This window comes from Lynx rufus, unplaced genomic scaffold, assembly GCF_022079265.1.
Source record: "Lynx rufus isolate CCGP_SWC_20201006 ecotype Redwood Valley unplaced genomic scaffold, mLynRuf1.p SCAF_25, whole genome shotgun sequence".
NCBI lineage: Eukaryota > Metazoa > Chordata > Mammalia > Carnivora > Felidae > Lynx > Lynx rufus.
Window position 1 is genome coordinate 3,247,883 of NW_025814840.1, and position 17,564 is coordinate 3,265,446.

At 37.8% G+C, this 17,564-nt stretch overlaps 1 protein-coding gene across 17 annotated transcripts in view; it reads left to right on the top strand.

Moving 5' to 3' along the window:
* PCDH15 (protocadherin related 15) overlaps nucleotides 1-17,564 on the top strand; it is a 789,181-nt gene that overhangs the window by 275,561 nt on the left and 496,056 nt on the right. For all 17 annotated transcript variants that reach the window (XM_047088664.1, XM_047088665.1, XM_047088662.1 and 14 more), the window contains one exon: nucleotides 10,089-10,244. In XM_047088664.1, coding sequence (XP_046944620.1) covers nucleotides 10,089-10,244 — 156 coding nt within the window. The remainder of the gene's footprint in view (nucleotides 1-10,088; nucleotides 10,245-17,564) is intronic.

Sequence of the window (17,564 nt, forward strand, 5' to 3'; positions counted from 1 at the left end):
TCCATGCCTTTGGAGGTTTTCCAGACTTTTTCCTGTGGTTGATTTCAAGCTTCATAGCATTGTGGTCTGAAAGTATGCATGGTATGATCTCAATTCTTGTATACTTATGAAGGGCTGTTTTGTGACCCAGTATGTGATCTGTCTTGGAGAATGTTCCATGTGCACTCGAGGAGAAAGTATATTCTATTGCTTTGGGATGCAGAGTTCTAAATATAACTGTCAAGTCCATCTGATCCAATGTATCATTCAGGGCCCTTGTTTCTTTACTGACCGTGTGTCTAGATGATCTGTCCATTGTTGTAAGTGGAGTATTCAAGTCCCCTGCAATTACCACATTCTTATCAATAAGGTTGCTTATGTTTGTGAGTAATTGTTTTATATATTTGGGGGCTCCCGTATTCGGCGCATAGACATTTATAATTGTTAGCTTTTCCTGATGGATAGACCCTGTAATTATTATATAATGCCCTTCTTCATCTCTTGTTACAGCCTTTCATTTAAAGTCTAGTTAGTCTGTTATAAGTATGGCTACTCCAGCTTTCTTTTGACTTCCAGCAGCATGATAGATAGTTCTCCATCCCCTCACTTTCAATGTGAAGGTGTCCTCAGGTCTAAAATGAGTCTCCTGTAGACAGCAAATAGATGGGTCTTGTTTTTTTTATCCATTCTGATACCCTATGTCTTTTGGTTGGCGCATTTAATCCATTTACATTCAGTGTTATTATAGAAAGATATGGGTTTAGAGTCATTGTGATGTCTGTAGGTTTCATGTCTGTAGTGATGTCTCTGGTACTTTGTCTCACAGGATCCCCCTTAGGATCTCTTGTAGGGCTGGTTTAGTGGTGACAAATTCCTTCAGTTTTTGTTTGTTTGGGAAGACCTTTATCTCTCCTTCTATTCTAAATGACAGATTTGCTGGATAAAGGATTCTTGGCTGCATATGTTTTCTGCTCATCACATTGAAAATCTCCTGCCATTCTTTTCTGGCCTGCCAAGTTTCAGTAGAGAGATCGGTCACGAGTCTTATAGGTCTCCCTAAAACATGTTAGAGCATGTTTATCCCTAGCTGCTTTCAGAATTTTCTCTTGTTTCTAATTGTGTTTATTTGAATCCTCTTTTTTGCTTTTGTTTTTTTCCCCATTGGTGAGTCAAGCTCAAGGTGGCTCAATTTTGTTACTCTTTTCGAAGAAAGCTGTTTAGTTTCGTTGCTCTTTTCTGTTGTCTTTTAGTCTCTATTTCATTTATTTCCAATCTGAAATTTGTTATTTTCTCTCTTCTACTAACTTTGGATTTCATTTGCTCTTCTTTTTCTAGTTCATTTAGATGTAAAGTTAGATCATTTATTTGATATTTTTCTTATCTTTTGATGTAGGCATTTATGAACTTCCCTTTTAGCACTGCTTTTGCTGTATCTCGCCAGTTTTGGTACATTGTATTTCTACTTTCAATTGTCTCAAGGTATTTTTTTTATTTCTGTTTTCATTTTTTTCTTTGGTCCATTGGGTTTTCAGTTGCATGTAGTTTAATCTCCACTGTATATGAATTTTCTAGTTTTCTTCTTATAATTGATTTCTAGTTTTATACCATTGTGGTTGGAAAGGACACGATACAGTTTCAATATTCTTAAATTTATTAAGGCTCGTTTTATGGCTTACCATATGATCTATCTTGGAGAAAGTTCCCTGTGCACTTGAGAAGAAGTATATTCTGTTGCTCTTGAATAGAAGATTCTGTATGTGTCTAAGTCCATCTGGTCTAATGGGTCGTTCAAGGCCGATATTTCCTTAATGATTCTCTGTCTGAATGATCTATGCATCGATGTAAGTGGGGCATTAAAGTCCCCTACCATTATTGTATTGCTGTCTATTTTTCCCTTTATGTCTGTTAATATTTACTTTATAAATTTAGGTGCTCTTATGTTGTGTGCATAAATGTTTACAAATGTCATATCCTCGTGTTGGACTGACCTCATTATCATTATTAATGTCTTTCTCTGTCTCTTATTACAATCTGTGTTTTGAAGTCTTTTTTCTTTTTTCTGATATAATACAGCTTATCCTGCATCCGATTAGGTTCCTGACGTGCAGTTACTTAGATTGTTGCCAAAAGTCTTTGTGTTGTTTATTTCGTGAGTATAATGAATCATCACAAAAAATGTAGGGATGCTCTGAATAGCAAAACAGAGCCCACAATCAGGGGTTGACCCTACTAACAATGCCAAAGCTCCATATTATGGTCACTAGGGTAGAATTCATTTTAGTGTTTCTTAGGGGAAAGTTGCTCTGGAAAGTTTTTATTAGTGGGATTTTTTTCCATGGAGCTTTTCAAATACAATGATGCTTGTCTAAGTGTCTTAGCCCATCTGGGCTGCTGTAAAAAATTCCAAAGGCTGGGTACCTTATAAACAGCAGAAACTTATTTCTCACAGTTCCAGAGGCTGATTGTGTGAAACCAGGTGCCACCACAGTCAGGCACAGGTCCTCTCCAGGTTGCAGACTTCTTTTATTCTTACATTGTGGAAAAGGACAAGGACTCTGTCTTAGGCCTCTGTTAGAAGGCTGTCAATCTCATCACCTAGTCACCTGATTAATGTTGTTAAAGGGGGAATAAGAAGTAGATGATGAAACTCACCCACTGTTAGAATTTCTGCCTTTTACCTTCACCCCCTCCCCAAAATATATTTTATGAGTAGCATAATAAAGGTGTGTTTATCATTGTTAAATCATGCCTAAAGTTGAATAAATTCTGCATTGAGACATACTTTCAAGTGAGCCAAAGACCCCACCTCCTAATACCATCACATTGATCATTAGTATTGCTACATGTGAATTTGGGAGGGCCAGAACATACAAACACTTGCATAGGAATATTCTTATTTTATTCAAAGTTCTTTGTCTTATAAGGAAGGCACAAAAATGCCTTCAAATTAGCTGAAGTTGATTGGTGAAGAATATTGAGAATATCAACATCATAGGTGCACCTGGGTGGCTTAGTTAGTTAGGTGCCTGACTCAACTCAGGTCTCGATGTCAGGGATGTGGGTTCAAGCCCTGCTTCGGGTTTGTTGTTGGGCATGAAACCTACTAAAAGGAAAAAAAAAGGAATATCAACATCACAGAAATGAAAAATAATTTGATTTTTTTTTGTATTGTATTGAATATTGTAAATTTGCCAGGGACAGAGGAAACTATTTGTTCTTGGACCACATGATCTGTACGTTTCTTTGTGTATGTGCTATTTTTCTTTCTTCCTATAGTTCAGAGTCCTCTGTGTATTTCTAATTCTCTCACCCCATGTCTTTGGTTGTATATGGCTTTTTCTCTTATCAGCGTCCGCTCTGTTGCACCAGGCCCTGTACACTTTTAATGGAAAATGACCACAGTTACTGTGTTTTATCTAATTGATGAGAGAGAGCATCTAAATCCTCACAGGCTTGACTCAGTTACAGCCGGGGGAGCCAGGCGCGGCCACACGGTACATCCTTCTTCCACCTGTTCCTTCTGCGGTAGTGAGGGGAAAGTGTGTGTTCCAGAGAAGGAATTCTAAAACATGTCTTCTGTGCTTTGTTCAATGAGGCCATAAACTATCTCTTAATGGAAACATTTGGGCAGTTATGGCCACCTAGAACTAAAAGAAAATTTAATAGGAATAGATGCACATTTTTAAGATTGAATGCTAAAAAAATAAGCTAATAAACAAATGATCCCTACAGAAATTTCCAAGGATAAAAATAATCTTTAAAACTTCTCCAGCCTCCAATGTTTTCATTTAATTAGAAAACTTGTATATGACATTGTATATGACTTTTGACAATTTTTAAGCTTTGTCCATAGGTCTTTCCCTCATGGTCATTATTTTTTATTCCCTATTTTTATTTCAGTTTACTAAAGTTACCTCGATTTCCTTCATGAAAAAGAGAGAGAAGGAGAAGGTGTAAAATGAAGAGTCACGAATGATAAAATAACCAAAACAGGTTGTCTGGCATGAAAATTAGGTCTCAGTAATGAAGGAGCATCACAGTCAAAATGATGGTCTCACTGGGCCAATATTACCTCGTCACTGTTGGGCATAATTGTCATAATGGCATCAATGACTAAACAGTAATAGAAAGAAAAATAGGATTGTGGCATGGTCTTATTATACTTATCTCAAAACTCTGGAAAAACTTTTATAGCTTGACCAGAGAGAAATCATGTTTGTGGAAATCCCCAACATCTTACCTTCTCCTCTTTCAGACTCTAAGTTCACAGCTGTACAGAGAGCATGGACTCTCATGCCTGTGCCTGGGCCAATGTCCCCGTGACTACCAAGCTGCCTGCTTTCACTTCCACGGAGTCCTCCTGATGGCTTGCACTTGGACTTGGGGACAGTCTCCTAATAGTCCTCTCAGCCTATGTCAAGACTCAACCTGTTTTACATTCAAACACAGTTCTGACCTTGTCAACAGATGACTTTCCATTGCTATTATGCCTTCCCTGATATTCTTTTATCTCTGTGATTAGAATCTACCTTTAGCCTTGGCCATCAGCTGAATGTTATCTACTACCAAGACACGCCTTACATGCCACTCCCTACATAAAATATTCCTTTAAAAAATTTTTATTGTATATTTTTTAATTAGGGGGAGAGAGAGAGAGAGAGAGAGAGAGAGAGAGCGAGCAAGAGAACGAACAAGTGGGGCAGGAGCAGAGAGAGAAGTTTCCAACTAGGTTCCCTGCTCAGCACAGAGCCCAATGCAGGGATCCAATCTCATGAACTGTGAGATCATGACCTGAGCCAAAATCAAGAGTCAGGCGCTTAACCAACTGAGCCACCCAGGCACCCCCTACATATCATAGTTCTTAAGGTTACACTGTTATGAAATTTCTTGCTCTAAACTCTAAAGTCTTCAAAACTCTTTGACTTGCATTGTATTTAACTTCATCTCACATCAATTTTATGGGATTTGCTTACCTCACATCATATTAATCCTAACTCACATTGAACTTTGAATTTAATAAATACAAGTCAATAAACTGAATGCCCTTAATAGTTGATTATAAAAAATTTATCGGGGCGCCTGGGTGGCTCAGTCGGTTGAGCGTCCGACTTCGGCTCAGGTCATGGTCTTGCGGTCTGTGAGTTCAAGTCCTGTGTCAGGCTCTGTGCTGACAGCTCAGAGTCTGGAGCCTGCTTCAGATTCTGTGTCTCCCTCTCTCTCTTCTCCTCCCCCACTCATGCTCTGTTTCTCTCTCTCTCTGTCAAAAATAAATAAACATTTAAAAAATTTAAAAAAATTATCTTAATATTACATTATACCTAATTATAGTTTCAAATTGGTAATTTCTTCCTTAGTCAATTATGTCAATATACCATTTATCATGATTATGAAAGTTTAATCTTTGAGGGGAAATTCATAACTCCAGCCAGCCATTTCCTTTAAGTCTTTTCATTATTTAAAAATAATTCAAAAACATACTGTGTCTTATTTCCTTTCACTGTCTTATAGTTATTTGTGAAATAATGAAGATTTTTCACTTTCTGAAAGTAGTGAGTACATAGGAAGAAAAAGCATGACAAAATCCATTCATTCCTGTGAGGATTGAGGTTGGCCTTTGCTTTAGGAGAAATAAAATCAATTCTTTTATACAGGTTTGCTAAAAACATGTTTTCTTATTAAATCAGTGAGCCTTCCAAATAACATGGTTTCTGGAGAAAACTCAATTCCCCTTGGATGTAAGATGTTTGCTACAATCAACAATGTTCACATCAATAAATTTCTTATAAAAATGACTTTGCATGTTAAATCCTAAGTTATTGTCTGAACACCTCATAATAAAATTTTAAATTTTTTTCTTTTTCAAATCACAAAATTCATACATATTTGTTGGTAATTTTTCCCTTCTTACTTTCTACCCTCAACCTTACTCTTCAAAGCTAACCTCTATCAACTGTTGGTGTGTATCATTCCCAAACCTTATTTATGCATATCAAAACTTATACTCGATATACACTAATGTATAAAAATGTGCAAATATGCCCTCAGGTATCATGTTAAACATTCATTTTTAAACTGGGAGAATAGTTGGCATGTCTAGGTATAATACGAATGGTAGTTGTTTTGAATAATTAGCACAAAACAATTTATACACAGGTTTTTTTTTCTTCGTTATGAAGCAATTGAAGAGAATTAGGGAAGGTAAAATTGGCTGAACAGTTGTGAAAGATAAACCAAAATTTCCCTAACAGATTCCTAAGCCTTTTGTGGTCCCCAAACTCTCACTGACTTGTAGAGCTGCACTTGCTATATTTATGACCTTCTTATGCGGCAGAATAGAATCTATTCCAAGGCAAGATTACAACGTGTGTTATATATGAGCCGCAGGGAATTCTGGCCTTCAGCACGATCCATTATGGTTGGAATTTATTGCAAGCTAAGGTCTATCCATGCTGCTCACAGTTGCAAGGGAGCTAGAGTCGAGAGTGACAAGAGTTCCGAGTGACCTGGTTACGTCTAATTTATGGGCACTTCATGGGACCAAGTAGGGGCTCAGTGCACACAGTGCATTTGATTCCCTACCTGCAGAGATTGTGACCTCTCTGTCCAGTGCTAGCACTCACTACAGCGTTAGAAGCTGAGAGGAAATGGGTTTGTAGGGCTCTTTTGTAATATTCAGAAGATAAATAACTTTAGAAGAACGTAATTCGCCCAAATGTCTTCCAAGAGATGCCAAGTGCAAACACAGTACAAGTATTTGGTTTCGTTTGGTTGTCTTTGTGGCTTTTTCTCTTTTGCTTCTGTTGTTGTTTTTACTTTACAATTGAAATACACAGGACTTGCCTCAAAAATCTATTGAAGAAAACACTTTAAAACTGATAGTAAAAAGGGAGAAACCTAATCTTTTTAAGTGATCTTTTTGCCTCGAGGTTCCTTATTTTCAATGATGTCTTGCTTGTAAGATGGTCCCTTCTATTCTGCACTGCCTTGCATTAATACAAAACCTCTACTTATATTGAAAAGAAATGCTTTGTACTATTTTTTTGCTCATTGTTGTTATTTCTTCTCTCTGAGACTACAGTGAATAAGCTTATGTATCTTTCAAAACAACCATTTAGATGTGGGGTGCATCTTAAGTGTTTTAGATTAAATATCCTCAGATTGTATCACACGTTCTCAAGGTGTTCAGACTTTACATCCTATTTGCCCATAAAATAGTGCTAACTAGAGTCTGGCCATCTCTGTATCTGATATTACTAACGAATATGAAGTTTGTACCAAGGCTCCATTGTCCGTTGACCGCATTGATGCGAAAACTCATCTCTCGCTCATCAAGATTTCACAATGATATTTTTGCATTAATGTGTGTAGCCATTTATTATACTTGGTTAATACCAATAAGGTGATTTAAATTTATTATTATAAAAATATATCATTGTGTAACCTATTATTCTGTCTTACTAAAATGATTTTGAATGTTGTCTTTTGTCATTAAATGTATGCTATATCCTTCTGAGCTTTGTGGGATTCACAGATTTTTTTACACATGACCTTAATGTCTTCATTTATGTCAGTAATTAAAAGTGGAATGAGGTATATATCAGAACACTGAGCTATATGGCACTCACCAGATAACCTTCCTGCGTATGTTAATGATTCTTCAATTTATTCTTTCTAGGTACATTTATTCAGTCTGGTACAAACAAATTAAAATGCTTTTTTTCCTTTTACACTGCCTGTAAAAATATCTCAAGATTAAATAATGTTTGCTTCAGTTTAGATACGGTTTCTACAGTATTCTTCTCACTTAGAAATGTGGCATGTGGGGTGCCTGGGTGGCTCAGTCCATTAAGTACCCGACTTCAGCTCAGGTCATGATATCACAGTCCATGAGTTTGAGCCCCGCATCGGGCTCTGTACTGACAGCTCAAAGCCTGGAGCCTGTTTCAGATTCTGTGTCTCCCCCTCTCTCTGACCCTCCCCCATTCATGCTCTGTCTCTCTCTGTCTCAAAAATAAATAAATGTTAAAAAAAAATTTTTTTTTAAATGTGGCATGAACCTATGCTCACTTCCAGTAAGTGATGCTATATCTTTAAATTGGTTTCAATCCAAATATTTAATAATTTATTTCATAATCCAAAATTATAGTTTATATTTTAAAAATTCCATGTTTTTTGATTTCTTGGGTATTTAGCTTTTTTTATAATTAAAAAGATAATTGGGGCACCTGGGTGGCTCAGTTGGTTAAGCATCCAGCTTCGACTAGGTCATGATCTCATGGTTCATGGGTTTGAGCCCCGCATCGGGCTCTGTGCTGACAGCTCAGAGCCTGGGGCCTGTTTCAGATTCTTTGTCTCCCTCTCTCTCTCTGCCCCTCCCCTGCTCATGCTCTGTCTCTCTCTTTCTCTGTCTCAAAAATAAATAAAACATTTAAAAAAAATTTACATCTGCTAGCTGTGCCTAGGGCAGGGTAACCTCATGTGATACTCAGAATGATCCTATCCTATCGGTCTTTAATTTTATCTCTGTTTTTAGAAATGAGCAATCAAAGCACTGAGAGGTTTTGTACGGAGTGTGCGGCTAGTAGGTCTCTGTTACTGGCCGGAAGTCACGTAGTCTGACATGGGGAGTCCACACCGTTATCTACTCCAGGCACGGTACTGGTTACTGGGCCGAGAGCTTCAGTCATGACAAAAGGCCACACCAGGCTTTATGGAGCTGCCAGCGCAGTGAAGGGGGACCAACAGAACTAAATGTATAAAGTATGTCATATGCCAAGTGGTGGGTGAGGAACGTAGTACGGAAAATAAGTAGTGTGGGGAGAAGTTGAAAGGGGAGAGTAGGCTGGAAGACGACGTGTCAGAATATGTCATTCTGATAAAATGATGTATTTTGTGCGACAGCTTTGTAAGCTCAAAAAAGGCTTGAAAAGCACAAAGAAATATTTTGTAGTGTTAAACGCTTTGACTCGAGGGTCAAACAGTGTAGGTCTGCGCCCCAGTTCTGAAAGGTCTTGGCCATGTGACCTGAGTAATAACCGCCCTTTGGATGACACTTTTCCCCTTCAGGAATTTATCATTAAAAATAGGGGCAAGTTGGCACATATTTATGCGTAGAATTTTTATTGAAGTATGGTTTATAATGGCAAAAGTGGACAGCGTAGAGCATCTTGTTGTAAGTTTCTACTAAGACCATTATGCTATCAACTATATGAAATCATATAATACAGCATCACAGTAGATACCTAACTACTGTAGTCAATCTGTATTTACAAATTTGGGATGCTATTCACGTGTGTGTGTGTGTGTGTGTGTGTGTGTATAACAGGAGTATATTTGTATTTAGAGAGAGAAAGATTAGCAAAATAAACACTTAAATGTATAGAATGAGTAAATATGGTTGGTGGACTATGAATGGATTCTCTTCTTTTGATTATATGTTAATTTTTATCAGATATGAACACATAATATTTTAGCAAAAGCGTAAATGAGCACAAATGTTACACAACGCCTTTTGCCTGAGGATTTTATCATGAACACATTGTTTTCATAAATCACAAGCTCATGTAATGAATGATATTTTAACTTTTGGACAGAATTCGTTTTACCCCCTCTGTCTTGTGACTGTGCTCTCCACTCGTCCTCCCATGGTGAACATGCGTCCCGAGGTCCTGTACTTTGAGACACAAAATGGAGAAGCAAAATAATCATGGTTGTCCTCTCTTGTCCTCAAACAGGGCAAAATGGATCAATTTTCATAAATTATCTTCATTGAAAAATGAAGAAGCATAGAAAGTTTTATGAAACAGGGGCGCCTGGGTGGCTCAGTCGGTTAAGCATCAGACTTCAGCTCATGTCATGATCTCGCATGTGAGTTCCAGCCCCAGGACAGGCTCTGTGCTGACAGCTCAGAGCCTGGAGCCTGCTTCGGATCCTCTGTGCCACCCCACCCCCACCACCCCAGCTACTCTCTCCGCACCTCCCTTTCTCTTGCTCTCTCTCACAAACATAAACATTAAAATTTTGTTACGAAACAAATGTGTTTTGGCCATCATGAGATGCTTCAGTTTCAACTGCTTTTCTTAAAAAAGGATGCAATTTCTGCGTTGCAGCCCCCGATGAACATACACTCGATCGTGGTGCAGGTGCAGTGCGTCAACAAGAAAGTGGGCACCGTCATCTACCATGAGGTTCGCATCGTGGTGAGGGACCGCAACGACAACTCTCCCACGTTCAAGCACGACAGCTACTACGCCACGGTGAATGAGGTCAGTGCCGTCTGCGCGTAGGTCGCTGTGTACTGTGGATGCTTTCAAATGATGCTTACAGCAGGCTTAACTGTTCAGAAATTGAAACAAAGAAAGAAAAAAACATTTTACAGGATAGTGCTTTGGAGGAAATAAGATCTGGGTGACTTTCTAGTAAGATTTCAGGGATTCATTTTGCTGCAAAAAAATTTTTGATTTGTGTGTAACAATGACTGAAACATTGGTATTTTTTTTTTAAAATTTTTTTTTTTTTTAACGTTTATTTATTTTTGAGATAGAGAGAGACAGAGCATGAACGGGGGGAGGGGCAGAGAGAGAGGGAGACGCAGAATCAGAAACAGGCTCCAGGCTCTGAGCCATCAGCCCAGAGCCTGACGCGGGGCTCGAACTCACGGACCGTGAGATCGTGACCTGGCTGAAGTCGGACGCTTAACCAACTGCGCCACCCAGGCGCCCCGAAACATTGGTATTTTTGATCATCGTGGACAATTTAATGCCAGAATCCACATATATGCTTACTAAGGGTTAACAGGAGATATTTATTATCATTATAACTTGTTGGATTATTTGTTTTCCATTATCTCTAAGGTGGGAGCAGGAATTAAATACTGGAAGAAAATATCTATTCAAGACTCTTTTCATTTAAAGTTATTTCCTTAATTTTAAAAGTTCTGGCATATTCAAATATTTAAATATAAATAACTGCTCAATTCTTATGCTGATTAAGTAATTTTTAAAAATTTTAAGTATTACTGCTTTTACTACAACATGATTTTTGGTTGTTTATTTCTTTTTCTTTTGTTTTCCCTTTGAGCCAAAATCCATGGGCCAAGAAGCCCTTTTATGTTATTTTTTTAAAAAGTGATGGTTACTCTGTTAATTTTTTGTTACTCCACTATGAAAATATTTCTAAAATATCTAATATCAGCTATTATAGATGCTTTAGATGCATAAAAAATGAACCATACTTAAAAAAATAATTTTAATGTTTATTTATTTTTGAGAGAGAGAGCATGAGCAGGGGGAGGGACAGAGAGAGAGGGACACAGAATCAAAGCTGGCTCCAGGCTCTGACCTGTCAGCACAGAGCCTGATGTGAGGCTCGAAATCACAAACCATGAGATCGTGACCTGAGCCGGAGTCGGACGCTTAACCGACCGAACCATCCAGGCGCCCCTGAACCACATTTTTAATAGTCCATATTCTAGCAGATTATTTTTACTTCCCAGATTTTGTTTTAACCTCAAAAGCTATGTACCTGCTTTATAGGAGGAAATGTATAATTTGGGCGTTAAGCACAGCAGTGGGCCTTTAACCTCTACATGCTTGTTTTTTGAAATTATTTAAAATGTATCTTAATTATCTCAATATTGTTGTATTCATAAAAAATTGAGGAAATTATGTGTCTTATAATGTGAGACTTTGTAGGTGGAATTAGCAAAAAAGAAAAAAGCCCTGAACTGCCCTTTTAAGGTTAACAGGACAATTTTGCTGGTCAGTCGGTGTTAACATTTTTGCTTTTACTTAACTGGCGCTTGCTAAAACAAACAAATGTTAATTAATGCAATTAACTGTTTTGCATGATCAATTATTTTAGCATCTGAAGTACACTCTTTGAATGAGATTTTGCTTTGAGTGCTGCCTTCATTTGTGAATACACTGGTATCAGATGGATTATCTCAGACAGCAGATCTAATCGCAAAATCCACTCATGCACCATATTTCACTGTTCCTGGAGCTGTGGCTTTGCTTCATTTTTTGTGAAGAAATTTGCAATGTTCAGCTTGCATTTCAGAGTGCCTTGTGTGATTTGACTGCTTCCACACCCCTCCAACCTGCTCAGCGCCTTGCTGAAAAAAATAACCTTTTCAAGTACTATTTTAATCTTATTATTCCCCTATTCAGAAATTGTGTAAAATCTCTCATTATTTTCTGAACAAAGGTCATGTGTCTCCACCGGCTGACTTTCAAGACCTTCTGTAATCTCACCTGTTTTCTGCGTATTCTTAGCATTGGGTTGTGAACGCATCGCCATCCAGGTTAATTTCTGCGCAACTCGCAAACTTTTCTTTTTCCAGGGCTTTGCCCACACCGTTCATTGTACTTATAACAGGATCCTCCAATTTTTATCCATCTTTTAAAGTTTAACTCAAGACCTATTACCATTTCCTATTTCCATAGTCATCCCTGATCACTCCAGTACACCCCTGTGCTGTCTCCCTAACTCTAATTTTTTTTTTAATGTTTATTTCTGAGACAGAGAGAGACAGAGCATGAGCGGAGAAGGGTCAGAGAGAGAGGGAGACACAGAATCCAAAGCAGGCTCCAGGCTCTGAGCTGTCAGCACAGAGCCCGACGCAGGGCTCGAACTCACAGACTGTGAAATCATGACCTGAGCTGAAGTTGGTCGTTCAACCGACTGAGACACCCAGGCGCCCCTGTCTCCATAACTCTAAACTTCTACAGCATCTGGATAAACGTTGGTTGGAGTGATAAAAATTTACAGAAAAGTTAAACCTTTCTCTTTTTAAAAAATTTTTATAAGTTTATTTATGTTTGAGAGACACAGAGACCATGTGAGTGGGGGAGGGGCAGAGAGAGAGAGAGGGAGAGAGAGAGAATCCCAAGCAGGCTCCACACTGTCAGCACAGAGCCCGAGGTGGGGCTCAATCTCACAACCATGAGATCATGATCTGAGCCGAAACCAAGAGTTGGACCCTTCACAAACTGAGTCACCCAGGCGCCCCAATAAGTTAAACCTTTTATCTTAAACGTTATTTGGAGAAGCCCGGGTTTCCTTGCAAAGCTGCCATTTATGGTTCTTCTCACTCATTTCCCTAAAGTCTGCTGAGGCAGTCCCACCTCTGCGATACTTTGGCCATACCTTCTGTGGTTGGATTCTGAGGCCATGTGTAGCTGATGGCCACGTTCCCCTGTATATATGTAGTTTCTTGGAAAAAAACAAAATTTTCTTTAAAACGCAAAACATAATCACAAGGAAAAAAAAAGAAATTTAGCTATTTTTTTTCATCCTTCATTGGAGTGGATCTTCTACAGTTCTCAGTATAATTTGCTTGGACACACACACACACTGTGCACTTATATGTACATATATTACATATGTATGTATGTGTGTATATCTGTTCACTCATTTATATCGTATAAATCTCTCATAGTCTCCTTCAACTACAACACTGCCTGTGAAATTAAGTTAAATTACATTGCACTGAGTAGATTTTACTGTGCGCCAGATTGCAAGACATTTTCCATGTGATTTCTCCTTTTAGTACAAGACATACAGTTAATGCATTTAAGACTAGGAGGATCTAAATGTTTCTCAGAAAAATTAAAAATCGTTCACAGTTTAATAGATTGTTGATGTCAAAATATTTTGTGCTTCCTTACAATCCGAAAGACAGGTATAAAGTCATTATCACAGATTCATGAATGAAGTTTCCAGAATTAAAGTCCCGATGACTCACTCTCATTCACCATGAGAACAGACGTCTGTAGCAAGAAGTGACTGTGTTACACGATGAACTGGTCACAACCTTGGGAGTAAAATCCAAGTCCTTGGTCCAATCATTTCTTCCCTAGTTATTAATAGACATCCTATGTGCGAAATTATCACCACTCTCGTGTAACTGATTTTAAAAATAAATATCAGGGATTATACTTATGGTATTATAATATTATAATCACAAACAGTACCTTAAAAGATGCATTAAATGTCAGTCTTTTTTTACTCTTTGTAAACATATTCTTCTATGTGTGTCAAGAATTTACTAAAATATTAATGTCTGTATCTAAATACCAAGCAAGGACTGTTACAAGTTTATAATTCCTTGTTTGTGAGCAGGACATCAGATGTTGGAAGTATTTTTCTCTCTCTGAGTAATTGGAGACTCAGTTAATTTTGGACAATCATAGTATCACTAAGTAATTAGTCTAGTGGGTTTGAAGAAGAGATTGCACAGTCTAATTGTTGCTGATCGTCCTTAAGCGATTTTTGAAGATAAATATTTTTTGGCGTGATCTCTTTAATAACACATGCATTGCACCCTCAAAAATTTCGTTTGACATTAAAAGCAAAGAAGGGCAAGTCAAGGCGGACATTTGAGCCACGAAGAATTAATCTCCAAATTATATAGAGATTATATTTGTCGTGATCTTTAATGATCTCTTCACAGATGGTGCACTTTTTAAATCAATATTAATTTGTTCTTTCCATCACCTTACATATCATCTTAAATGTACTTAGCTGCTCTGACATGATATGTTTTATTAGACATAATTTGTTGGCAGTTTCTGGAGGAATGTTTCCTTGCATATCTCTTGCATAGATAGATGGTTTACAGTCTCTTGAAAGGAAGGAGGGTAGGTAGAAAAAGGGAGAGGGAGGGAGAGAAGGAATTTAAATTTTGTTATTTTAAGCCTGTAACCTTAAGTTTAGAGGGCTTTGCAGCTTTCCAGTTAGATAGCTTAAATTTTCTTTTACTTTCCTTTGAAAATGTACTTACTGCAAGATGTTTTGTAACTCATAATAGATGAAAAGATGTGCGTGATTCCATTGTATTATGTAGGGCACTTTATTGCAGTGATATTTTCTATCCTTTTACTTACAGTGAGACTAATTGTAATCTTACAGCTTCAGAAGGGAAAGGACTCAGTTCTGATGTCACCTGTGCTTTCTAGAAAATGTGTCTTTCTTCATACTTCACTAGTCTGTGTTGTTGAGATTAATTATGCTTTACTATTTTATCATTTCATTTCATTTAGATTATTTACTTAGATTCAAATATCAATAACTGAAGTATTTGATTCTAACAGTGACAATAATAAATAAAATGTATTCTCTTTATTATATTCTTTCCATATTTATTGTAAAGATTTAATCCTATATTCATTCCTTAAAACATTTTTTACTACTGAGTCTCTTATGGTTTCTTAAATAATTTGCTTAAACAGATACAGAAAATATTTGTTTTACTGTGTTTCTGTTCCACTAAATACCTTAGGAGTAGGGATCCCATTTTTGATAAATTTAAAACTGACATCTTTTCTGCACATATTACTTTTAAAATATAAAAGTTATATGTGTGGTAAAATTGCCTTATGTTGGGACAGTAGGGATTGAGTTAGAACTATGAACTATGGGTGATTTTTAAAATTTGATGATTTCTGAAGTGTTCATAATGAGGTAATGTTTTGCCTATAATATGTACAAATTCTTAAGATTGGCATTTAATATAAAATATCCTGTCAAAGTGGTGAGTTTAAATTGAAAGATCTGCTTCATTATTTCTAATCACTGTTAATGATACCCTGACGGCCTTTTGAGATTCGTATGTTTAGGTAAACTACAGTTTACAGGTAACATTTGCCCTACCACTGTGTGCTTCTGAATGGACCATGCAATTTCGGTGTCCATAAGTAAAATTTTATTACAATGCAACCATGCCCATTCATCATATACTGTTGTGTGCTATGAGCAGAGCTGAGTAGTTGTGTGACCGTTTGGTGTCCTGGTGAGTCAGAAGCTGTACCAGGTGATTGATCACACAAAAATAAACTTTATTTGCAGCCAATAAGGATCACAGGGAGTAGTTTCCAAAGCCATGACTCCCCATGAATCCCCATGAGTGGGTGGGTTCCTTTTATGTAGGGTTAGAACAAACGTTTAGATAGGGGAGCCTCGTCACCATCCATAGAGATGGCATGCGGCCACGCGTGTGCCTTAAGGAAACCTGCGTGGGTGGTGGGTATTAAGAAAAAACAAAACAAATGCCAAACAGTAGCTATATTTGTGCATATGCAATTTTCAGGAAGAGAAATTAGAGCTTTTATCACATTTTCACAGGGATCCATACACTAGTGAGGGCTAGTGACCACTAGCCCAAGGTAGTTTGCAAAGTAAGGAGACAAGCCAAAGAAAGGCAATTCAGCTGAAAAACAGACCAGAGAGGTAGCAAGAGAATAAAGGGGCATTGTCCCCAAAGGAAAGTGCACTGAATTTACAAATCCAAGTCCTACTTGGGTAAATTAGTAACAGGACAAACCAGACGGTGTTAAATTAAGCAGTGCATTGAAGTGCATTGAAAATAAGGACAGAGGGTTCGTGGCTATGAAATGCATTTCAGGATGCTGGCTGGGAGGGAAAGGGGCACAGGTCAGTAGTGAGTTTAAGAGTAGAAGACACTTTAGTGTGTTTATAAGATAGTTCCACACACCAAATATCGTATCAAATTTAACATTCGCGATATATAATAATCGGTAACATAGTTTGATAAAATGGACCAGTAAGTCCCCACACTGCAGGACCCTAAGACTGGCAACTGCTTACTTCCACCTGCCGTTCTCAACTCCATTTCCTGGAATAAGTCGTTGCTGGAACTGGCGACGAAGTCTCAGGCTCCAGGGAAATCCTTGCCAGGAGAATTGGAGTGGAACTTTTTCTAACCCAACAGACCTACCAGAAGACACAAACTGGGTGTCAGCTTCAGGATTCATGAGGGGAGAGACTGAATGCTAGGTGTCCTGACCTAAATCTGTGCATCAAATTTTGAGGTAAACATCGGCCCCGTAAGTTTGCCTAGTCTTTATACCCGCTCCCCCAACTGCAAAGATTCGGGATAAGGTGGACAGTTGAACTCAAATGTTTCTCCTCTTAAATTTATGAGATTTAAGGCCAAGAAGGAGAGTGTCCTCCAAACACTTTACGCAGCCCATGGGATCAAAAAACAATTTTGTTTTTTACCCATGATCATATTGTGAACTCTGTTTTTATCCAAAGATCATAACTGGTAAATGAAAATTGCGAATACTACTAATAATAGTGGACAGGTGATATTTATTGAGCACTTACATTATCGCAGACCTGTAAATGTGATACTGTTTGACCCTTCCAATAATACATTTTACAGAAAAGAAATTCAGTTTAGAGAACTTAGGTAATTCGTCCATAGTCGAGTATCTTGGATTTGGCGCTCATAAGGTTGAAAAGCAGATCTCTCTCTCTCTCTCTCTCTCTCTCTCTCAAACACAGACACCTTACATATACCATGTTCCATTGGGAAACCCTAAAAACCAAGCTTGTGCTGGAATAGCATTAAAAGACTGTGTTCGTGCAAAGGAATGCAGCTGACTGAACAATGCAGGGCTTAGGGGCACCAGACTCCCCCACCGCCCAACCCCATGCAGTCAAAAATCCATAACTTTTGATACTCCAAAAACTTAACTACTAGTAGCCTCCTGTTGACTAGAAGCCTACTAATATAAACAGTCAATTAACACACATTGTATGTGTTACATGTGTTCTAT